The sequence below is a fragment of the Terrapene carolina genome, unplaced genomic scaffold, assembly GCF_002925995.2.
Source record: "Terrapene carolina triunguis isolate 2854851 unplaced genomic scaffold, T_m_triunguis-2.0 Scaffold93, whole genome shotgun sequence".
Classification (NCBI taxonomy): Eukaryota; Metazoa; Chordata; order Testudines; family Emydidae; genus Terrapene; species Terrapene triunguis.
The window spans coordinates 8,474,849-8,498,762 of record NW_020664444.1 but is presented as its reverse complement, the minus strand read 5'-3'; the positions used below and the strand labels follow the sequence as shown (position 1 = coordinate 8,498,762).

The 23,914-nt window shown below is 42.7% G+C and overlaps 1 protein-coding gene across 2 annotated transcripts; it reads left to right on the top strand.

Annotated features, from left to right (window-relative positions):
* The first annotated feature begins 3,558 nt into the window (after nucleotides 1-3,558).
* Nucleotides 3,559-23,829, top strand: ARPC1A (actin related protein 2/3 complex subunit 1A). Of its 2 annotated transcripts, none has more exons than XM_024205247.2 (10): nucleotides 3,559-3,725; nucleotides 7,259-7,323; nucleotides 8,025-8,129; nucleotides 10,919-11,141; nucleotides 13,816-13,923; nucleotides 17,150-17,362; nucleotides 18,733-18,808; nucleotides 19,007-19,200; nucleotides 20,302-20,392; nucleotides 23,463-23,829. In XM_024205247.2, exons 2-10 carry the CDS (start codon nucleotides 7,260-7,262, stop codon nucleotides 23,499-23,501), a joined length of 1,113 nt encoding a protein of 370 aa, XP_024061015.1. In that variant the 5' UTR covers nucleotides 3,559-3,725; nucleotide 7,259; the 3' UTR covers nucleotides 23,502-23,829. The 2 variants fall into 2 exon arrangements, with proteins under 2 accessions (XP_024061015.1, XP_024061014.1); XM_024205246.3 differs by having other exon boundaries at nucleotides 3,560-3,725; nucleotides 7,218-7,323.
* The last annotated feature ends 85 nt before the right edge of the window (nucleotides 23,830-23,914 follow it).

Genomic DNA, 23,914 nt, shown 5'->3' with positions numbered 1-23,914 from the left:
TGTGAACAAATTGGAGAGCCCAGAGGAGAGCAACAAAAACTGATAGAAGGTTTAGAAAATCTGACCTATGAGGAAACGTTAAAAAAGTGAGCATATTTAATCTACAGGGGGGCCTCATAACAGTCTTCAAATATGCTAAGGCTTGTTGTAAAGAGGACAATGATTGATTGTTCTCTGTGTCCACTGATGGTAGGACAAGAAGTAATCGGCTTAATCTGCAGCAAGGGAGATTTAAGTTAGGTATGAAGAAAACCTCCTATCTATAAGGGTAGTTAAGCACTGGAACCCTTGGAATCCCGGTCATTGGAGCTTTTTAAGAACAGGTTAGACAAACACCTGTCAGGGATGGTCTAGGTATTCTTAATCCCGCCTCAGGTAGAGGGATGGACTAGATCAGAGGTTCTCAAAGCCGGTCCGCCGCTTGTTCAGGGAAAGCCCCTGGCGGGCCGGGCCGGTTTGTTTACCTGCCGCATCCGCAGGTTCGGCCGATCGCAGCTCCCACTGGCCGCGGTTCGCAGCTCCAGGCCAATGGGGGCTGTGGGAAGTGGCGCGGGCCGAGGGATGTGCTGGCCGCCCTTCCTGCAGGCCCCATTGGCCAGTGGGAGCCGCGATCGGCCTAACCTGTGGACGCGGCAGGTAAACAAACCAGCCCGGCCCGCCAGGGGCTTTCCCTGAACAAGCGGCGGACCGGCTTTGAGAACCACTGGACTAGATGACATCGTCAGATCCTTTCCAGCCCTACATTTCTACGAATCCCCAACTCTGGGCGTGTCAGAATTGCCCTTCAGCTGCAGGAGAAATCAGTTGAAACGAGGGAGGGTGATGCCAGGGAGAACGATGCTGCAGCCTCTGAAGAAGCTGCTGCCAGAAACACCAAGCCGCAGCTTCGTTGTCTCAAAGGGAAATGGTGGTGGTGACTTGTGTACTGCTGCACCAAATCCACTGACATCCCTCAGCAGAGCCTGGGACAAACACTGCCACCTGCTGGCTCCTTCGTTCCCCATCCTCGCCCCACCAATCTGCCTCCCTCCCTCCTTCTTCGAAAATCAAACCAGTCAAGCCCCTCCAAAGTGGGGGGTGGGGACAGTGGGAGCCCTGAGGTATGTGAGGTGGTCGGGAGGGGAACCTTGAGCTCTCACCCTCATTCTGCCCCTTCTCTGCATTATCCTCCCCAATTCTTCCCCCCTCCCTCCTGCAGTGATCACCTGCTCCCTCCACCTCCCTACCAGCCACATCCATCTTCACCCAGGAGCTCCACGATGGCCAGGTGTCAGCAGGCACAGGCAGGAGCCAAGAGGGAAGACAGCCCACCCAGCTGCCTGTAGCCATCACCCTTGGTGGCTTGGAGAAGCAAATGTAGCTGTGCCAACAACTCTCCTGTACGCAGGAGGTAGCCGGAGGGTTGCCAACCCTCCGGGATTGGCCTGGAGTCTCCAGGAATTAAAGATTAATTTTTAATTAAAGATTATGTCATGTGATGAAATCTCCAGGAATACATCCAACCAAAACTGGCAACCCTAGGAAACAGCGGGGCTGTCATGGCAGATATATCTGGCACTTTACCAAATGGCTGAGGCCCTAAATCTGTTTCCAAAAGTGCTCATTTCAGGCCTGACCCTTGGACCTGAGCTTCCCAATTCCCATTGATTTCAGGGAAGACCTCATCTTGCAGGAGCTACCGGCAACTAACTAACTACCAAGGAAAAACTTGAACCAAAGACCACAGCTGAAACATGGCATTTACTTAAGGTTTTGATCAGGTTAAAAACAACTAAATCATGCCCCCTCCTTCCCCACCGTATGTCACAACCATTTCACACACAATCCACTTAAACACAGAAGATTAAAACACAGCACAGCAGCTGTTAAACTGGCCTGTCTTAACCAGCTATGGAAGCTGTCCAAGATGATGGCATAAATTGATCTTCATTTGTTAAGAATCCCAAATTTTGCAACTTCAATACATCCAGAGTGGCTATTTGAGATCAATATAATGCCTTTGCTAAGTCAGATAGCTCAAGTATTGGTTATGAAAACTGATTTTGAAAAATTATTATAACCTAGGTGGATGCTGTACTGAAGTCTTAAGCAAGTGCATCTTGGAAAAAAATCCAGTACTTATTTTTCTCTTTTTTTTCCTCCCCAAACATGTTGTGTTTCCTTCCCTGTGCCTGAAAGTGACACATTTTCAAATGTTGGAGCCTACCTTACACTTCTAAAATAGATACTTTTGCCCACAAATGCATTTGTGTTTAGTTACCCATTTTGAATCCAAAATTCATGTTGTGCACTTGCAGTTACCTGTTTGCACATGTCTGTGCATATTTTGCAGTTGTCTGCATTTTGAAACTATGTCCTGTCGTTTTTTTCTTAATACCTTAAGGCAAACTTCATCTATAGTTAAATCTCCCACTGTTGCTCTCACATTAGTGCAGTTCCACCACTGTTAGAGGAGTGTTTAGTGTAGATTGGTCACTGACCTTTTCACTACTAAATCTTCTACTCCAGCTCACAGCTGCTTGGGAGGATGTGATGGTGAAACTGCTGACAGCTTGTCTGCACTGGAACTTGCATAGCTACACCAGTGATACAGCTAGAGCCGAAGTGGGAGATTCCTGAAAACCTTTATTGTAGACAAGGCCTTAGTATTTTTGCATTTAAAATCTCCGAGCTCCTGCAGAACACGGCTGCTCTGTAATATATCTGGCTCAGCTGCTTTCACCCATCTGCCAGTGAAAATCATTTTGTAAATGTAATACTGTATTTAAATGCAATTTCAATCCTGTTATGTAATATTTAGTTGACCTAGTTACATATTTTTAATCTGTACAACTCAACTAGTTTTATAAGCAGACCAATAAGAACTCCAGTGACTGCATATTGCAAAGAGTCACTCTAATCTTCCCATCGCCCCACTCAGATTTGTCTTTTCTATACTATAAATTGCCAGCTTTACAAGTGCTGCCTTTTATAAATGTGGTGGTGTTACCTAGAGGATAGAGCACTAGACCAGGACTCTGGAGAGCTGAGTTCTACTCTTGCTCTGCCACTGGCCTGGTAGATGAACTTGGGCAAGTCATTTCACCTCTTTGTACCCCAGTTTCCCCACCTGTACAATACCTATCTCATAGAGCTAGAAAGGACCCTGAAGGGTCGTTGAGTCCAGCCCCCTGTCTTCATTAGGCAGGACCAAGTACTGATTTTGCCCTAGATCCTAAGTGGCCCCCTCAAGGATTGAACTCACAACCCTGGGTTTAGCATGCTCAAACCACTGAGCTATCCCTCTCCCCGTATGTGTAACAATAGAGGTACGCATGTGTAACTTTCCCCTCCAGGACGACCACTGCGCATGTACAGCTCTCCCCTTCAAGCTGGCGACACTGCGCATGCGCCATCCTATCGCCTCCTCTCCCCCTCCCGCGCCATTGTGTAAGAAGAGCTCTCGCCTCAACCCGCTTCAGATCTACGCGCAGGCGCAGACTGAGGAGCAGCTCCCGGCTCGTGCGCAGGCGTAGGGGCAGGAACTCACCCCGCCCCGATTCTGTGCGCAGGCGCCGTGAGAGGAGCGGCTCCCGGCCCGTGCGCAGACTCCGAGGCTGTTTCCTGGATCGCTTGTCAGTGCCGGGCCCCGCCGGCCGCTCCCTCTCCCGCCGCCCGGAGCGGAGTCGCGTTGACTGACCAGAGTCCGCGAGTCCCGCTCCGCTGCCTCCTCCCCTCCCCCCCAGGTAAGTGCCGGGTCCGCGGCCAGGCTCATCCCGCGTCCGCCTGGGGACCCCGGGCCCTTCATCCCCCCCCGGGGGTGGGCTCGGCCCTTCCTGGGCCCCTCCCCTCAGCGGGTGGGGGTACCTGGGCCCCGCCCCCTTCCCTCACGCCGGGGGGCGGGAACCCCTCCCCCCATTCTCCGTGCGGCGGGGGGGGTCCGGCTCTTCCTCAAACCTGGGGGCGGGTGAGAGCAGCCCCTCACCCACCGCTGGGTGGGGCAGGGCACTGACCTGTTCCCGCGTCCCCGCCTGGGGCTGGTCCCTCCTTCCCAATGGCGTGCGGGGCTAGCCCTGCCGCCTCCTCCCCACCCCCACCCCCAGCCATCTGGGGCGAGGGGTGTCAGATCTCCGGCCACCTGTGCCGAGAGCGGCGGGAGGCAGCGGCCCGCCAGAGCCCAGCTCGCTCAGAGCCCCTCCTGCCAGCCCCTGCCCCGGTAGTGACAGCCTGGGTCAGGGGCACAACCCGTCGGAAACAGCGTCTCTGTTTCTAACGCGGACTGCATCCTGGGTCGGTAGCCCTGGCTGTAAGCTGGTAGCCCCGCGAGAGAGCAGTCCTGACCGAGTTGGAGGGGATGACTAGCAGGAGGCAGTGAACTGCAGACACTTCCCTTCCAGATGATTGATGTGATCTGAAAGGAGATCGATGGGGGTTAAGAAAGTGTCTCTCTTTTTAGCGCTCTATCTGGATTCGGAGGCAGTATTCCTGCTGTGTGTGTGTTGGGGATAGCCCTGTAACACATGTAACCTGGCTTGGTTAGGGAATGACAGCAGCCTAACACCCTTTCCTCACCCCATTATCTCCCTCCCCTCCCCACCACCCCTGAAAAAGGAAGCTGGTACTGTACAAAAAGATAAAAATCCCATCTTGATTCCGGAAAGCAAGGATTATTACTCTGCAGTTGTAAATTAATTAGATACATTAGGCCAAGTACCTAGATAAAAAGGTTAACTGGGGTAATATATTTCCTGTGGGGGATTCTCAGATTGGGCTGACAGGGAAGGTTGAAGATATTGGTGGTTGAGAACTGCACTGAATACCACCTATCAGTAATATCAAAGGGCCATGGATTAGTGTCTTTATCCTGCAATGAGCTGTTTGGTGATTAGGAAGAGTATGACTAAAAATTGTATTGAGGTTTTTTTGACTCTCTTAAAAAGGAAGGTTAGGAAAAGGATAGTGTAGTTATCAAATGTGTGGGTGAGAGGTATTCATTTTTGAGAATATCTGTCTGCAGCATTGCTCTGTAGTGGTTAGTTGGTCCTCCAAAACAGAATACTGTCACTTTATACAGGTGAAGGGAGATCTAGTGTCCGTCTTATGAATACGATTATTGCACTAGAGAAACCCAGTCATTTGGAAAGAATGCATGATACCTTCTATCTAGATTCACTGAATGGGCATTTTAGATTAATACTGGATATGGGGGAATCTTTCTAAGGTGAACTAGAGCTGTTTTCATGTACGAGCATCTATTTTTGATACCAGCTTGCTGTTTAGTCTGAAGCTTAGAAGTAAAATCTGTGGACTAGATGTTATAAAGACAGGAATATGTCCCCAACATGTAGTGCATGTGTGGGAAAGTAGCAGGATTGTGTTAGAAACCGTGTTTTGAAATAACTATATGCTTTGGTTTTGGAAAATTTTCTACATTTTATTTCTGAAAGAGAGTAGAAAGGGCTGAGCCATCCTTGTTGGTGAAACAGCTCTTCAATTTTTCCTGTATATGGAAATTTACTGCGACTGACTGTTGGCGTGCACTAAAACAAGAAGATGATACAAAGAAGTTGCAAACCTTTTGCTTAGATTAACAAATGGAATCTCAAATCATGGCTGTCCCAAGTCAGAGATAACTCAAACCCCTTTTAATTAAGGAAACGATGATGACATAACACTTTGGTAGGACTGGATAAAACCTCTCCAATAATAGTTACCCATATTTTGGTAAATCAAAGGAATTAGAAGAACAAGCAATGAGGTGTCAGTTTAAAATTATATCACCTTGACCTTAGTTAAAAGTTTAAATACTGTTTTTCTCAAAATGCACTTTCAGAAGAAGTACACTGATATATAATTGTATTTGTTTCCCTAAGTGTAAGGTAACGACGTGGAGGCAGTACTTAAGTTTTAAAAAAAGTCTCCAAAAATATTTGTGGTGTTGGAATGCTGTATCATTTGTTAAACTACTGTGATTCCATTTGCTAAATTCAGTAAGGAGTTGCTCATCTTCCATTCACTCCTGAGTTTCTGTTGGGTTCTGTTCATTTCCTGTTTGCATCTGAATTCCTACCTTGCCTTGCAATCTCCACCCTCTGCTAACATGGCCATACTTGGGTATGTTGTAATTTCAGATTATAATGGGTGTGAGTGCTTTAGAATGACATCACTATGGGGTTTTTTTTTTTCCTTTTAGATGCATGTAGGAAAAAAGCTTTCTCCTGGACTATTATAAATTGATCCTTGGATATGAAATTTAGTAGGAATATGTGTGGGGAATTGGCAAATACAAATTATATTTATTGAGCTGTATGTAGTTTGATGACTACAGGTGCTTTTAAACTGCTGCGGTGTTATCTTCCACCCATTTATGCTGCAGCGTCTTTATACTTTTGACAGCTGTGCATGTGGAATGTATAAAGTCTCAGATTGTACTGTATTATACAGTTGTGTGGTTACTCACTAATACAACTTCGGTTGCAGAACCCAGTGGCATCTGTATTAATGCAGTTACAAATTATGGAATACTAAGCTTTTTTTAAAATAAATTGTATATTTACAGCTTAGAATATTTTATGCTGTCGTTTTAGTGTTCAGTTTTCATGAAAAATTCTGTAATCCAAAAATTTATAGCTAATTAGAAGTAATTTCTTTTTGGGATTAATGAAGTGAATAATTTTATCACATAACAAATGTGTCAGTACGCTGTAATTAAGTTTCAGTGGAATGTTCGTGTTAATATTAAAATGACACATTCAACTTTAAAAAAAAATATTCCTGGAATCGTCTTAATGCTTCCTTTGAGCCTTGATATTGCAGGGGACTTCGATCAGTTTATTGAAATATCCATCTAAATAGAGAGAGCTTTTTTTAAAAAAAACACCATTCTGTAACTCTGTAGAATTATTTAGGTTTGTTAGAAGATTTTTCATAAGTCAGGGAAAGGCTGTCTCGCTCTTACGTGTGAAGAAACATTAAGAAGCGATAATTTGCGATTAGCTGTATTAAGAATGAGAAGTCAAAATAAGTCTGCATACCATGGTGAATGGGTGCTTTATAAATTCATGAGGTAGCAAAGGTAACCTTTATAGGCATCTATACTCTTGTTGAACTAGTTATGATGATGTGTAAATAAGCTATAGTATTTGACTCAAACAGCCCTAGTAAGTAATGTCTAAGACTATAGCTTTATGTATTTATCTAATTTAAAATGTTGATTTTTCAACTCTTATTCCTTTCAGCTTTTTCACTGTTTAAAACACTAAAAATATCCTTTATTCAGAATGTCTCTACATCAGTTTTTATTAGAACCAATCACCTGCCATGCCTGGAACAGAGATCGTACTCGTAAGTACCATATTAACTATCTTTTCCCCTTTGATTGGTATTTTGTACATGCTACAGAACCATATACTTATAGAAAGGTGACCCAGAACTTTGAAAAGGAGAAAACAATCCAGTACAGCAACCATTACAAGACCATATCAGATACCTAGTGTGCCTCACTGAGCGCTCCCCTAAAAACTACAAAACATGCTGCAATAGTGATAGTCTTCAAAATTCCGTACTAGGTCATTGGGCATACGGGAAACTAGAGTCTTAGAAGTGTTTATCTGCGGTGCCCAAAAGCAAAAACTAGAGATTTAAGTGGGCACCATCACTTGCAACATGATTTCCTGTTACCCTCACTCTTAACCCTCTTTTCCATGCCCCAAATCCAGCCTTTTTTGTACCCTAGTTTCTCCCCACCCATTTTGGATTATAACCTTCAGAATCTATTTTCTTCTTTGGAGACTGTTGAATACTAAACATCATACAGTTCTAAAGTTCTTCACAGCTTCTCCAGATAAGAAATGCCCTGCAATGCATTCTGGACTTTGGGAATAAGTCTCTTTAGTCCAGACTCTGCATTCCCAATGAGATTGTATCCACCTGTGTACACATTTTGAAACTGAAAAATACAGATTTGATTTGGAAAGATATGCTGTTCTAAAGCTTTTGTCATAAAAAATAATCTCACATACTAATGGATTAATTCCCTTTGCCAGAGATTGCCATTAGCCCCAATAACCATGAAGTTCACATCTATAAGAAGAGTGGGAACCAGTGGGTAAAAGCTCATGAGCTGAAGGAACACAATGGACACATTACAGGTAAGTGAATATGCTGAATCTGATAACATAGTTATAGAAAGTGATTCAACCTGCTTTTAAGAAGTAGTCTGACAAACAGTAAGAAATCTGTAAGTGAAGAATAGATGATCCAGTCTTTTTATAGGTCGGCACTCACTTCATGGAGAGCTTTGCTGCATTTTCCTGGACCACATAAAGCAAATGTGGGGAAGCAAAGCACTGATTTCCAAACACTTTCATTGAGTAGCTACCATACTAAAGTTCAAGGCTGTAAAAAGTAGTAGTATCCTGTTCCTGTGACCTTTTAAAAAAAATTCTTTAGTGAGCTAGCAAGAATATTTTTTTCAACTTTTCAAATAAGCCAATTTTGTCATGATTTTTCTCTGGTCATACTTTGCATTCATCTTAATTGCTAGTTTTAGTAAGCAAACATCAGCAAGTATATATGACTCTGCTATACTGGTATGTGGCTTTTGATATCTATAGATATATTTTCTGGGGATTAAATAAGCAGTTTATGTTTAAGCAGGTTGGCATCAGTTAATCTCTTCCTTTCTCCTCTTTGATATGCTTGTAATACAGTGTGTCTTTGTGTAAAGAGCAGTGGGTTGCCATTCTAAACCCTGGTGATGGAACAGGGTCTTCAGGACTTTATTTTACAAGGTAAAACATGAAAAGGAAGATAATGCAAAACAGTTTTACCAAAGGTCCTTTGTATTCTGGGGAAGGCTAGAGCTCATTTCTACAGCAAGGTCTTGGTTTTTGTGCCAGAATAGAAATTCTGCTGCAGCTGAGATTAATTTTAAGTTGGGGTTTTAATTATAAAATTAATATAACAATACAGTATTATTTAAATATTAAATTCAGTTTATCTTAATTTGTGTTTGCATTTACAGTTTGTACTGTCTCATACTTCTGTATTGACAATTCAGTTTTGTATTAAAGTTTTCAGTGAGGGAAAACTAGATGTTGTGGGTTTTGGTGGCTGGATAGCAGGAAGTTGAGGATTTTGGCATCCAGGGAGATGTAGTAGAGGTTTACAGTGCTCACTTTTAAGTTACCATGTTTTGGTTTCAGAGTTAACACTCATTGGAGATAAATGGTACTGTTCACATCTGTGAGTTATTGTTTCAGGCTGTCTGCAGATTCAGGAAGACATACCACTGCATTGGTTTTACTCATTTTATATTTTAACACCTTCTTTGCAACCATAATGGCTAGAAACCTTTGTTAACTAAAGCTTAGATACTGATGCACAATTCTGGGGTAAGTTCTACTTGTGTGAATTCTTGGAATTCATGGGTCTCTGGCTTTAACACAGAAGCTTAGTTAATATAATTTTCAGGATCCAAAATTAAAATATAGAAATGGTAAGATTGCCAAAACATGAGTCACCCAGGTATAGTGTAGAAAATAGGATTGTCCTGCATTAGCCTTTTAAACAACATTACTTGGGAAACTAGTGAAAATTAGCATTTGTCCTGTCCACCAGTATTGTGTGCTGATATCAGCCCACTAATGGAGAGAAGCCTCTGCTTGTACTACAGGGTTTTGTGGGAACTTCACCAAACTTACCTGCACCTCGTTGGCAAGCGCACAGCAGTTTGCACTCTTTCATGCTGACCTAACCACATAGCCTGGTTGATGTACAAAAGACTTGTCATTCCCAAAGGTGTTGCTCAGCATTTTAGTTGCACCTGTTGCCACTAGCAACATCTGGGTGTTCATTACAGAAGTCAGTGTTACATACCACTGCCACTTGAGAATGCTGGGTGCTATGCAGCGTTTAAAGCTTACCAAAGTCTTGACACATGCAGTATTTTAACATTAAGAAACCTGTTTTTATAGTAGGCCAGAAATGAATTGTAGAATAAACATTGCATCTAAAAATATTAGGCATCAGATTCTGCCATATTTTTCTACTTTAATTCTATTTTTTTTTTTTTATTTTGGTTGTTTTTTTTTTTTTTTTCAATCAGCATGCTTGAAGAATTTTTTTTTTAGTACTAGAGTAGTGCTGTTCAGGAAGGTCTAAATATATTTTTGTGGCAGGGGGAGACTAATGATAGCAGGCTGACTCAAAAAGAAGGATGCTGAGTAAAAAGATAGGCAATAACTCTGCTCTGAATATTTCCAGTTGAAAACATCCATCATTGCATAGGAAGGATGGAAAGCTGTGGCAAGCTTGTCAAAGGGATTTCTTATACTATTTTTTCCTGACATTTATTCGCTTCTTTGCATTGATACTGATTTATTTTTGGCTGATGGCACAGCTTAAGTAGGCATGACACAGACATATGTATTGTATTCCTACATAAAAACTGATAGCTTTGTTCTTTCTAACATTTCTAAAAACTACTACTGTCTGAAGTTTTAGACTATGACCGTGTAGCTTGGCAGCAGCAAAGTAAACAACTATGCTAGAAGTTTGGGCGAAGTTTTGGAAGTACTGCTTCTTTAGCTATTGAAGTAATAAGCCTCTTGCAGAAATCAGAGTTGGGATCCAGAAGAGGGAGGGCGTGGAGGAAGAGGGCGGTAGCCATTCTACTACAAGTGGGCGAGCTTTCAAAGCAGTCTTCCTTATCACACAGTCTATGTTCCAATAATCTATCAGTAAGAGGGATTTGAAGAGGGAAGTCAGGAGCAGTACAGGTTTACAATGGTGATTGAATGAATGGTGGTGAAGACATCATTGGCATCTATCTTCATGGCAAAGGGCAGTAGCTGATGTCTCGGTTCTGGGTTGCTGTACAGTAAACAGGGATTCACAAGAAAGAAAATGTGATATTAATAGAAGGTCTAAATTGCAGGTATTGATTGGGCTCCCAAGAGTGACCGCATTGTAACTTGTGGTGCAGACCGTAATGCCTACGTCTGGAGTCAGAAAGACGGCGTGTGGAAGCCAACTCTAGTGATTCTGAGAATTAATCGCGCGGCCACCTTTGTGAAGTGGTCTCCTTTGGAGAATAAATTTGCCGTAGGAAGTGGAGCTCGACTCATATCTGTGTGCTACTTTGAGTCTGAAAATGATTGGTGAGCAGTTTAAACTTGATGATTTCCATTAAGGCAAATCCATGAGGCAGTACATTGTCTTGTTTCTGTATTCCATAGTGTGTTTTAAAATGCAGTTAATGGACCATAGATGTGCTTTAATTGCTGAGTTTTTATCTTTTTTATTGAGCTTTTCTTAGAGTTTCAAAGCTGTAAAGGGTACATGTTATGCATGTGATTTAATCATGCAGTTCTCATTAATATTAATAGGTAGCTAAATCCTTGGACAGTACCCTGAAAATGTATTTCTAACACTTACTTACAGTAGAACCTCAGAGCTACGAACACCTCGGGAATGAGTCGTTCGTAACTCCAAAATGTTTGTAACTCTGAACAAAACGTTATGGTTGTTCTTTGAAAAGCTTACAACTGAACATTGATTTAATGCAGCTTTGAAACTTTATTATGTAGAAGAAAAATGCTGCTTTTAACCATCTTAATTTAAATTAAACAAGCACAGAAACAGTTTCCTTACCTTGTCAAATCTTTTTTTTAAACTTCCCTTTTTTTTTTTAAGTAGTTTACATTTAACACAGTATTGTACTGTATTTGCTTTTTTTTTATTTGTTTCTGCTGCTGACTGCATACTTCTGGTTCCAAATGAGGTGTGTGTTTGACTGGTCAGTTTGCAATTCTGGTGTTCGTAATTCTGAGGTTTTACTGTATGTCTATTTAGACCTTTATTTTCATACTCCACTACCTGATTTCTGGCAAGTTTAATGGATTTTCTCAAATATTTGGTGTTCTTACTTCTCCTACCTCTTTCAAAAGTGCCTGAATTTCTTTTATAACTAACCATTGCCTGGGATTTTGCTCATTTACCAAACAGGTTTTTTGGTGTAATAGTTTTTGTTGTAGACACACAAACCATCTCAATACTAATTCACCAAGATTCTGAAGTTGTTTGGGTAAATATTGTATAGAGCTTCAGAAATCAAGCCCCATATCTCACAAACATGAAATAAAATGGTCATGGCGCTGCTCGGGTTTGGCCCAGTTACCCTTCATCATCATGGGGTGTAGGGGAAGGTGTCTTGGCTAAATTTGAGTGAATGGCACTGTGGCCTGGCCCAGAAAGGGGAACTGAACCCATGTGATGAGCCATCACTGCAGGGTGATTGCAGGGCAGGCTCTCTATGCAAACACACCCCCACCCCCACCTCCAGGTCCAACCCCCTGGTATGGGTAAAACAAAATAACCTGAAATTCCCAAAAAAGAAACTATAAAAAATAAAAAGAATTTCACAGGTTTCTAGTCATATACCATCTGAAACAACCATTCAAAAGAAATGTATTGCATAAGCAAAGAACTTAATTTAATAAATCTCTTCTGTTTGGTGTGTAAAGAAACAAGTGGTCTACCAGACACTCAGAAATGGAATGGGTGACCATACTTGAACCTGACAGCATCAAGCAATATATAACCATTAGCATTTCCATGTCTCTTACAAGATCTGTGAGACACATGCTACTTTTCATTAGCATTTATATACTATGCCAAAGCCACAGCATTTGGGCGGGCCAGAAGACGTTGCATTTTAAGATAGATTTACAAACAGGGACTGAATGGTACCTCATCCTTATTTGCGTAATCCTCCATGTTTAGAGTGTCTTTTTTTCTCAGTTACAAGCTAAGAACTTGCACCCAAGTCACAATATTTAGATGGAAAAAACTTTGTTTTGCTATTGCTGTTATCTGTGGCTTAAATGTGGCATTTAATTGATCTGTATTTTATAACCTTTGAAAATTTCCATGCAATATGAGTTTATATAACTTTCATAAATTTTACCATAAAATATAAAGAACAGAAAAGTTATAAGCTGCAGAAAACACTTTAAACCTGCAAAAAAACATGCATTCAGAATGTTGTACTAAGAAAATAATACTGCTCAACTCTATATTGTGATTCAGCAATGTTCTCTTGTTCTTGGGCATATAAAAGGGGAAATTTACTACATCAAAATCAAGTTAATGAACTCAAGGTCAGAGTAGTGGTCAATTTGGTATATTAAAGTGTTTCTAAAAATTGATTTCAAAAGGGCATAGGACCCAAATGCGTATCTGCTCAGAATAGTAGCTTCTTTATTTTAATTGTTGATGCCTGGCTGACAGAGCTTACAGCCACTTGAGATTCATGAATTGTATTGGAGGTTTTGCAGTCATCAGTATTTTCTGAAATGAATTTACAAAATCTCGACTAGATGGAGTAAGGTAGAAGAAAGGAGCAAAAAGAGAATAACTAGTTGAATTCTTCTCTAAAAAGTTCAGCTGGTCAGTGTCTCAAAAACCTACATAGCGCTAACTGAAAAGTAAAGAGAATACACATATCTGATAGAATACAGGTGTATATTACAAGTGTTGCATTTTAATGTACTATCACTGTGGAGTAATAGAGGGCTGGAGTTCCATGATGTCTAGAACCATTTCTTTTCTGGTGAGAATTTAGAGGCAGATTTAACAGTAATGATGATTGAATGGGCCATGTGTACTTCAGTCTCCTTGTCCTTTACACATCAGTTCTGTTGCAAAGTTGGAATGTTTCCAGTCACTTGCACTGAGATTTGATGCATTGGAGTCATATACTGCAGGATATTTGGTGCTTTAATGGTAAGCAAATGGTTCTCAATAAATAAGTTTTATTTCCTGTTATTTTAGGTGGGTGAGCAAACACATTAAAAAGCCTATTCGCTCCACTGTCCTAAGTCTGGACTGGCACCCCAATAATGTCTTGCTGGCTGCTGGATCCTGTGACTTCAAATGCAGGTGAGAGTAAATAAAGCATTTGCAAGTTGATTTGTGTTACTGATTTAAATCAGTAAGTATGTGCTAATCCTACGTACACTGTCAAAATAGCAACCTGTCACGTACTAATGTATTTATTTAGAAAAATAAAATATAGCCTTGAAAGACTATTGAATCTGGGCCACTACACATGTACACAGGACTGTATATTTTTAGCATGTATCCACTAAAAAGTCAGTGTTACTTTCATAAAGCAGTGTTTACTTATACTGCGTCAGCTGTGCAGGTACCTGATGGTCAGCTCCATGCAGCTCCTAATATGAAATCAAAGCCTGTCAAGCACCATCTTTTATCTGAAACAGACCTTTGGCCATTGTTAGCATGAGGTTGGAAGACTTGGCAGCTGCTTAGTGCAGATAGATCCCTGCCCCCGACACAGCATCCCATTAAAGTCATGGGGTGCAGTGCACGGGTTCATCCATGTGTCTCAGCTTGCAGGATCTGGGCCCAGATAGGTAATTTTCTACATGGTGATTTCACTGTATTCTTTTTATTATTATTATTTTAAACACTTTTACTTTGCACAATAGTGAGAATTTCCCTTCCTTCTGCTACAGGGGAAGTATTCAGACTTAAAAATAAAGTCTGTGTATTCAAAATGGCTACTAGAATAAATGCTAGGCCCAAACATTACATTCCCTAGTCTAAAATGAGGTGTAAATCTGAAGTCTAGAGCATTTGGTCATTTGATATCTCATGGCACTTTTCACATGAGGAGAGGTGTTCTGACCAAATCCCAGTTTGTTTAAATTGGATAGGGTATACATCTTCACTTCCTGCCCTAAACAGTTGACTTTTGTAAAGTGTTTTCACCCCTCCAGAAGAGACTGCATGTGAGTTGTGTGTGAAAGGTTCCTTCTGTATATGTTATTAAAGCACTTTGCGATCCTGTGAGATGAAAGGTGCTATTTAAATGTGAGTTGTTTTTTATATTAATGTCAGTTTCCTTGGACTTGTAACTTTTTTGTCCTGGTATTTTTTCTAACATCTCTTATGTGGAGAGGATCTCATGTGAGGTTTTTCTTTTGACTGCTCCTGAGAAGCTGGAACTGATTACCTTATAATGCCTTGTTGTGTCTAATCATCCCTTATTGAAGAATCTTATTGAAGATATGGGTAGGCAAGAAATTACCAAACATAGGTTGAATCAACTTCCCAGGATTTCCTTAGAACAGAACAATGATTCATGGAAGATTAATATTCTTGTTTCATGTACTTCCTGCTGGAAAACTTGTTCTGCCCGGCATTTCATTCCTCTGGAAATGGTCCATTCTGAAATGTGTATCTTACTATTAAAATATTTAGGAGGCATTTATTATTTAAAGTTTGCATTGCAGGATGGACCATTTAATACCAATTACAACTCTGATCAGAGAGAGGAACAGGTCTTTATGTAGGTGCATCGGAGGAAGAAGTGTCCATCTCAATTCACATTTCCAGGTCTCGTACTTTTATTGTCTGCGAATAACCTATTTCTGAATGTTAGGAGAACTGTCTTTCTCTGCTGAAGGGTGAATACAGATCTCCGGAATTCTGTTTCCAGGCGAATGTTCAGTTATATACTAGAGTTATAAAGACTACTGGGCTTTTAGCACATCTGCACCGATAGCTGGTTCTGAAAAGTTATTAAATGCCAAAATCAGTAGTAGCAAGCAGTACATCACTTCAGCAAGCAGGAGACATGCTGATAAAAATCGAGGGCAAGAGGTGCTGCTAGTTGATAGTTATTTAATAGGATTTAAGATGGCTGGCCTTGATAATCCATAGGGCCTTTTCCTTTAACTTTCTCTCTCTCTTAGAGTATAGCTACGAGCACTATGTAGGGTTGGTTTTTATACTGTAGCTGGAGCAGTGTCACTGGAAATAAAGGCCATATTCTAGTGCTCTTTGAATGTGGAGACTTTCAAGCATAGAGATGGCTTTAGTTCTAAAATGGAATGGTTCAGAAAGAAATCTCAGCAAATGAAAGGCTTTCTTCAATCATCAGTCACCTCCCGGTCTTCTTGCTACTTGGGACTGATTTATTCTTGCCTTGTATCAAAGACTCTGCTGCTTTTAACTTATGATGTCCTATTTCCATGTATTAAGTGAGCTGTCCTTCTGGATTCTTGTAAAGGGCTCTTAAATTTAAACCTACCAACAACACACAGTCCTTCCGTCAACTTCTGTTTTAAACTGACAAGGCTGATTGAACTCATGTTTACAATTTAGAATTCTCTGGTAACCATATTAACATAGCTGCACTTAAGGCCTTTTTTCTGTTCTATATTTGTCGGCTTTACTGAAGACGTGTGTGTTCTTCAAAGCGTATGTTGAACAATGTGCCACACACACACGCAGAGTTTAAAAAATATTACCATAAGCTCACTTAAAAAAAAAAAAATTCCTCTTCATTTTTGACCTTGAGCATGATCATATGATCACGGCTATTGTTATACTGAAATGTTTCATTATTTGTACTATGGTGTGGTTCAAATGGAAGAACTCTCTTGCTCAGTAGATTAACTGCTGCTGTTAATCCTATGCCTGTGACATCATAACAACTTCCATGGTAGCAGTTATGCCATATTGTGCCACCCCTGAATCTCTCAAAAAGAACCTATGATTATAGGGGGAAGACTTTTTATTTAACACATTTTCATAAATAGCAGTGCTGGGAAAAGAGATGCAGAAAAATAGTGACCGTTTAATATGTTTTGATGCACTCTTCCAGCAGTTAGTCCGAATGTGACCGTCTCTCTTACCCATTCTCTAGATTGAGATTTGGAATCTTTGTAAGGATTTGTGTTAGCTGGCTGTTACATATTGCACTTCTCAGATTCTCTCTGAACTTTGATTGCCAGGGTTGTTAGTGCTGTGAAAGGAAGAAACAAAAATCTTAATGCAATAGAGAATTTTTGTAAGTGCAGTATACATTTCCATAGCCAGTCTCTGGCGAAAAGGAAAGAGACAGAAGGTTACATTTGCGATAAGAAGACTGTGTATGTTTTATGCATAATGCTGCTGAGGGCTGATGTTTTCCCACAGCACACAGAAGTCTGCTGTCAAAGGAAGCTCAAAAAATGGCACCTTAGCATGGCACAATTAATGTAGCGTCTGTCCTGGTGAATCTAACGTGAGATTTTTATGCAGTTAAAGTGTCTGGTTTTCTTTCCATTATCATTTTGGTGGTTTTTTTTATTTGCAGAGTGTTTTCTGCTTACATTAAGGAAGTGGATGAAAAGCCAGCCAGCACACCATGGGGCTCAAAGATGCCCTTTGGGCAGCTGATGTCAGAATTTGGTGGTCCTGGAAGTGGCGGATGGGTGCACAGCGTCAGTTTTTCTGCCAGTGGTAACCGCCTAGCCTGGGTCAGCCATGATAGTACTGTGTCAGTTGCTGATGCCTCAAAAAATATGATGTAAGTATTTTCTTTTTGTTGTCCGTGTATTTATTAACCCTGTGATACGAGAAGGGAAGGGCAAGCATGGCACGAGGAATGTTGTTTGCAACAAGGAAGTACAAAGCTGGTATTTCCAGAAGTGTTGTGTCCAGCTCTGTCAGTTATGCTGTGGGGTACAAGCAGTCCATTTAAAGTTTAGAAGACTTGTGTCTATTCAGATTGGCTGTTGGGAAGTTTGGATAAATAAAACCAATCTGGAGTAAATTAATGGTTTTTGAAAAAAATGTTTTGTTTTTGAAACTAACAGTGTGTTTAGTTCTGCTATTAGGAAACTACATTCTCCTGTGGAATAGCTATAGGAGACTTCTGTGAGAGCATGTCCAGTTCTTTTACATCTAGTCCCTGATTTGATAGTGTTAACTAGGGACTGGAGAATAAACTGTTTATTCCATGAAATCTCAATTCCACACCTGTCCTCTTCACCATCTTACCTGTTGCAAGGTTTTAAATTCTATCCTCCAACCACGGTAGAAATATTTCACTACCCTCCTGTAGTGCCCCCGCCTCTCTTCTCTTGGGAATGGGGAGAGGTGACGTTGTTCCAGGGATGTGGGGAGAGGAGAGGGCCATCTGAGCACAGCTGTGTTTAATTGTGACACACACAGATCTGGGGAGAAATGCAGAATGTATACTTAGCTAGAGAGCTCATTAAATAATACAGATGATCTAGGGCCATCTTTGAAATCCTGGCCTGTTCATTAATTTCCTTGGTATTGTTGTAATAACTTGAATGATGAGATCATTTAGTATTGATATAAATGCCCAGCTATTGTGTCTTAAAAGGATGCAGCCAAGTACTTTAAGTACTGGAGTGTTTCACATTATTTTTGTAACCTTCTAGAGACCTAACTTTTTGTCTTACCAAGCAGAAAAGGCCCAAATTGGTAAATATCAGTAATGCTGGAATGTGTCATCTTTTTAAATGTGTGTCACCACTTGTGTACAGAATGCTCTATAAGGTCAGCATATAGCCAGGAATAGTTTTCTGGTTAATGGCTCCCTCTACTGCCTGCTCAGCAGCCCAGTATAAAATTTTGTAGGATTTTTATAAACATTGACTATTGTCTCTTCCTTAATTTCTTGGGGACATGGCACAGGATTTAAAATAAAAATAGATTTCACAGGGCATTTGCACTAAGCTATAATTACTTGCATGTAAGTCACAATCTACTTGGGTCACTTGAAGGCACCATATTATAGTAATTGGGCTATACTAGCTTTTGTACTAGTAGCGCTGTCTGAGAATGGGCCCTTTTGTCATATTCTGTTGAAACAAAAGATAAGAGGTTTCAGTGAGGCCCTTCTTTAACAATTGTTCTTGTGTTTAGGGTTTCACAGCTGAAAACAGAGTACCTCCCATTCCTGAGTGTGTCATTTGTCTCTGAGAACAGCGTTGTGGCAGCTGTAAGTGTCCCTTCTTTCCTCTTGTAGAATGTTGTAGTGCTTCAGTGAGAGGATAACGCACACATTGTGAAGTTACTCAATAATAAAATACCTCTTCAGAAGCATCAGCGTGAGCTGTTCTGCAGCCGAGTGAGGTATAAAAAGCAAAGGTGCTGCTCCTAATTAGCTAACTTTTTTTGCCTTGATGTCTTGTTGCAGGGGCATGATTGCTGCCCAATGCTCTTTAACTGCGATGACCGTGGCTCGCTGACCTTCGTTTCCAAACTAGACATTCCAAAGCAGAGCATCCAGCGCAATATTTCTGCCATGGAACGCTTCCGCAACATGGACAAGAGAGCCACTACAGAGGATCGTAACACTACTTTGGAGACACTGCATCAAAACAGCATCACGTGAGTGCCACCGCGCTCAGGACATGTGACAAGGAGAGCTCCCTTGCACCTTATGTATTGCAGGACATATCTGAGACCCTTCAACCTTGGATTTGCCATATCAGAAAACTTACCCTTTCACTGACAGTTGCTTATTCCTGGTGTTTCATAGAAAGGCAAGAATGCCTTGCCCCAGGGACCTAGCCAATTTAGCAGTTTTGTGAATAGATGTTAACTATTGGAAAGGGAGACATGGAATTCCTTCCTGACCCCTTGGGATGTTGTCTGATACCCTGAATAAGGAGATTTAATTGCTCCCATTTTGTTTGGAACCTGATAAAAGATAATCATTAACATTGATAGTTACACATGTGTATCTCCCTTTGCTTCTGGGTAAAGTCATATTTAATGTGTTCCATCATTCAGACATGAACAGACACTGTGTAACTAGGACTTGATACTGTAAGTGGGACCAGGGACACTTACCAAAGCCACTAAATCCAGTGAGCAGAATTCACCTGAAAAACCAATTCTCCTTTCACTCTCACATTTAAAAATTTATTTCAGTATTTATTACTGTTCTGGAATGAGTGAATACAAGTTAATCATGTGAGATGTTCCTGTTTGCCCCAGTACTCCATGTGCACAAAATACACTAACACTTCTAAAGTAAAGTTGGTCCCTCTTTAAATTATAAGCTTTTTATAATAGTGCTGGATGACCTTCCTTGTCTGCCTTGGAGGCTGCCTCCCAAGTTCTTACATTGGCAGAAATACTTCACCATTCTTACTCCTTGAAGATGCATGAGGTGGGGTTGTGTTTTGAAATCTTTACTTGATAGCACAGCTAATGAAAGATGGAGGGGTTTCAAGCAGACTCTCCAGCATCCTCCAAATATGATGCTTGCTTTATTCTTTCTCAAGTGGTATACTGAAAATCAGGCAGAAGGTACAAATTACAATCATGTCACTCTCTTCCTTTGGGAGAGTAGGGATTGAACCTTCTGGAGTTCTTACAAAGCCAGTAATATCCAGTGCTTTAAAGTCTACTCAACCATGCCTCCACTACCTGTGGCTCTCTGGTATTCTTAGCTCTCTTACAGCTGTCACTCTCTGTTTTCAGCCAAGTGTCTATTTATGAGATAGACAAGCGAGATTGTCGCAAGTTCTGCACCACTGGCATTGATGGAGCAATGACCATCTGGGATTTCAAGGTATGCATTTACTACTTTGCTTATGAGTAAGGCTAAGATTATGTCATGGAAGTCACGGAATCTGTGACTTCCAGAGACCTCCGTGACATTTTCTGCTTCAGCCCCTGGGCTGCAGGGCTGGAGCTGTCAGCCAGAGGACCCTAGAGATCTCAGCTGTGGGGCCACCGCAGCTCCCAGTCAGCAAGCAGGGGCAGCCCTTCTCCTCCCCCCCCCTCCGCCCGCCAGTGTTCCCTCTAATTTTTCCTACCCATGTGCGGAGAATTTTGTTATGTGCACCAATATGGAGGTGATGTGTCAACACTTCGTATTGGTGCACATAACAAAATTCATGTGGTGGGGGTGGGGCCAAGTGATTTGGAGTGTGGGAGGGGGCTCAGGGCTGGGGCAGAGGGTTGGGGTGCAGGGGCGTGAGGGCTCTGGCTGGAGGTGTGGGCTCTGGGATGAGGGGCTCAGGGCTGGTGCAGGAGGTGTGTGCTCTGGGGGTGTGTGCTCTGGGATGGGGCAGAGGGTTGGGTGCAGAGGGGGAGGGCTCTGGGGTGGGGCCGGGGATGAGGGGTTTGGGGTGCAGGAGGGTGCTCCGGGGCTGCGGCGGGGGGAGAGGACTCCCCCCTCCAAGCCCAGGTGCTGCTGTGGGGGGGAGAGTGCTGGGGGGAGGGAGTGGGAGAGGCATCTTTCCCCACCACGGGAGCTCTGGGGCTGCAGGATAGGCACGCCAGCCCTGGGCAGGGAGGATCACCCCAGCCGTGCCTGAGTCTGGGCAGCTCTGGCTGTAGCTGGGTCCGGGCTGCTCCGGGGTGGGCCAGGCCGCGCCCTGGTGGCAACTCAGGCCGCTCCAGCTGCGTGCCCCAGCAGGTCCAGGCCACAGGCTGAGTTGGGGCTGGGGGAGGGGGCGCCCCAGCAGGTCCAGGCGCCCCAGCCCCAGCAGGTCCGGGCCCCAGGCTGAGTTGGGGCTGGGGGAGGGGCGCCCCAGCAGGTCCAGGCGCCCCAGCCCCAGCAGGTCCGGGCCCCAGGCTGAGTTGGGGCTGGGGGAGGGGTGCCCCAGCAGGTCCCTGGGCGGGTTCTCTGAGCGCCTGCGCAGCGCTAAGTAGGCTGTTGCGTGGCCGCGCAGCTTACAGGGAGCTTAGGCCCCCGCAGCTCCCAGCTGCTGGCCTGGAGCTCCAAGCCACTGTGGGGGGGGCCCCGGAGCTTGTAGCCGCTGCAGGCAGCTGCTGGCCCTGGAGTTCTGAGCTGCGGCGGGGGTTCCTGGAGTGCCCAGCTCCAGCAGGTGGCAGGGCCCCTCTCAGCTGCCACCGGGAGATCCCATCCGTGAAGGGCAGCCCCCGGAGCTCCCAGCCACCGCAGGCAGCCGGGGACCTGGAGTTCTGAGCGGCGGTTGGGGGCCCCGCAGCCGCCAGTCCTCGTGCTCCAGCCTCCGCAGGCAGCAGGGCCATTGCAGCTCCCAGCTGCTCTGAGCAGCAGCGGTGAGTGCTGGCTCCCCCGTTCCCCATTTTGTGTCTGCTCTTTTTAGTAAAGGTCAGGGACAGGTCACAGACTTCTGTGAAGTTTTGTTTATTGCCCATCACCTGTCCGTGATTTTTACTAAAAATAACCATGACAAAATCTTAGCCTTACTTGTGAACTGTCTGTGATTTGTTAATCTCTGGGCACTGGAACCTGGGATTCAGCCCTGATGTAAATTGTATTGGCATTAGGGAATCTAGACTCTGGGTAATTAGGACTCTTAGTGAACTCTTTAGAGAGGACAGATCCAAGACTCAACATAATCACAGCTGTATTTGCTTAGCAGATGGTACTAATCCAGACTAATTTTTTAATGGGATCACTCAGGTCCCTGTAGGAATCTTGTTAATCCTCTTCTTCCTCCGCCAATCCCCTTCTTTTTTTTTTTTTTTTTTTTAGCCACAACCATGCTGGCTCAGGAGACCAGAATCGTCACTGGAGCAATGAAAGGGACTCTGGCACAGATCTACAAAGGTATTTAGGCTTATAACTTCCATTGAAATCAGTGGAAGTTAGGAGCCTAAATATCTTTGTAGATCTGGCCCACTGTTATTATCTTTCTCCATCCTCTAGGGACTGAGCTTACGGTCTTGGCAGGACCCAGGGTCTTCAGAGACTTTCTTGACTATTTTTTTTAAAAGTAGCAAAAAAGCGTCTGAAGTGAGGTCCAAAATGCATGGAAGCTCAAACAAAAAACCTAAATGGATTTAAATGTTTAAATGATTCTAGGCTGACTTTTTACTGGATTCATCTTGATGTCAAAACAGACTAGGTCATTCACCCTGCAAACTAGGATTCATAGTTTAAAATTCCAGCAAAAGACTACTGTTTGACACTCCTATGGCAGGGTGCCCTACTTGGTGCTTTAAAAAAACCCAACCATAATTGGGATATATCTAGGATCTAAGGATCCACCTTTGTGAAAGCCTATACGTGCCCTATTCTGTATGCAAAGTCTCTCTCAGAATTTCCTCGACCAGATTGTATGCGTTGCTGCACATTGGCCAGCAGGTGTCTCTGTAGACCCCCCGACTTTTCTGTTGAGCTGTGGAATACAGTAGAACCTCCGAGTTACGAACACCTCAGGAATGGAGGTTGTTCGTAACTCTGAACAAAACGTTATGGTTGTTCTTTCAAACGTTTACAACTGAACATTAACTTAATACAGCTTTAAATTTTACGATGCAGAAGTGTTCCCTTTATTTTTTTAGTAGTTTGTTTAACACAGTACTGCATTGTATTTGGTTTTTTATTTTATTTTTTTTCGTCTCTGCTGCTGCCTGATTGTGTACTTCTGGTTCCAAATGAGGTGTGTGGTTGACCAGTCAGTTCGTAACTCTGGTGTTCATAACTCTGAGGTTCTACTGTACACAATTTTTGCAAGAGAACTCTTGGTTGCTTTATAATCTGGTAGCATGTACCAGCCCCAACCAGTGTTGGGGCCAAGTTAGAGAGCTGGACCTGTCTCATGTTTCATCTGTTTTGTTCTATCGCTTAGTTTTGCTGTAGGGGTTGACTATGTTCAATACAAGATACTGTAGTAGTACTGATAAATGTTTTCTCTCTCAAGACTTTAGAGTCTTCTATCCAAGGTCTACGAATCATGTAAAGATGGATCTCCATTATCTAGCATGACAGACTGCTTGACAGCATGCAGCTCCAGCCTCCACACAGACCTGAAAAGGGATGAGTAAGCTGGAGCATGTGGAAGCACTGAGAAGATATGGCTTGGCAGATTTTCTTTTAAATACATACTTGGTGAAATGTGTTGGTTTCAAAATCAACTGTGATTGTCTCTTTCGTTTTGATTGGTTGTTTCATTCCATTCTTTACCAAAGCTGCTCCGTTAGTAGTATATTGCAGGAAGTTATGGATCACTAACTTAAAAGGGGAATTTTATGTAAATTGTCTGCTAGAAATAAAAGATACAGAATGTGTTTGTAGTTTGGTTCCTTGTTAATGATCTAATCAGTAGTGAGTGCATGGGAAAGGAAAAAACCTTTAATGTGTCCTTCTATATCA

Excerpts from the sequence above, each read along its gene's own strand:
- ARPC1A (XM_024205247.2), top strand. The coding sequence starts at position 7,260 with ATGTCTCTACATCAGTTTTTATTAGAACCAATCACCTGCCATGCCTGG. Across the intron at positions 7,324-8,024 it reads CTGGAACAGAGATCGTACTC|AGATTGCCATTAGCCCCAAT; the intron begins GTAAGTACCATA and ends TCCCTTTGCCAG. Across the intron at positions 8,130-10,918 it reads ACACAATGGACACATTACAG|GTATTGATTGGGCTCCCAAG; the intron begins GTAAGTGAATAT and ends TCTAAATTGCAG.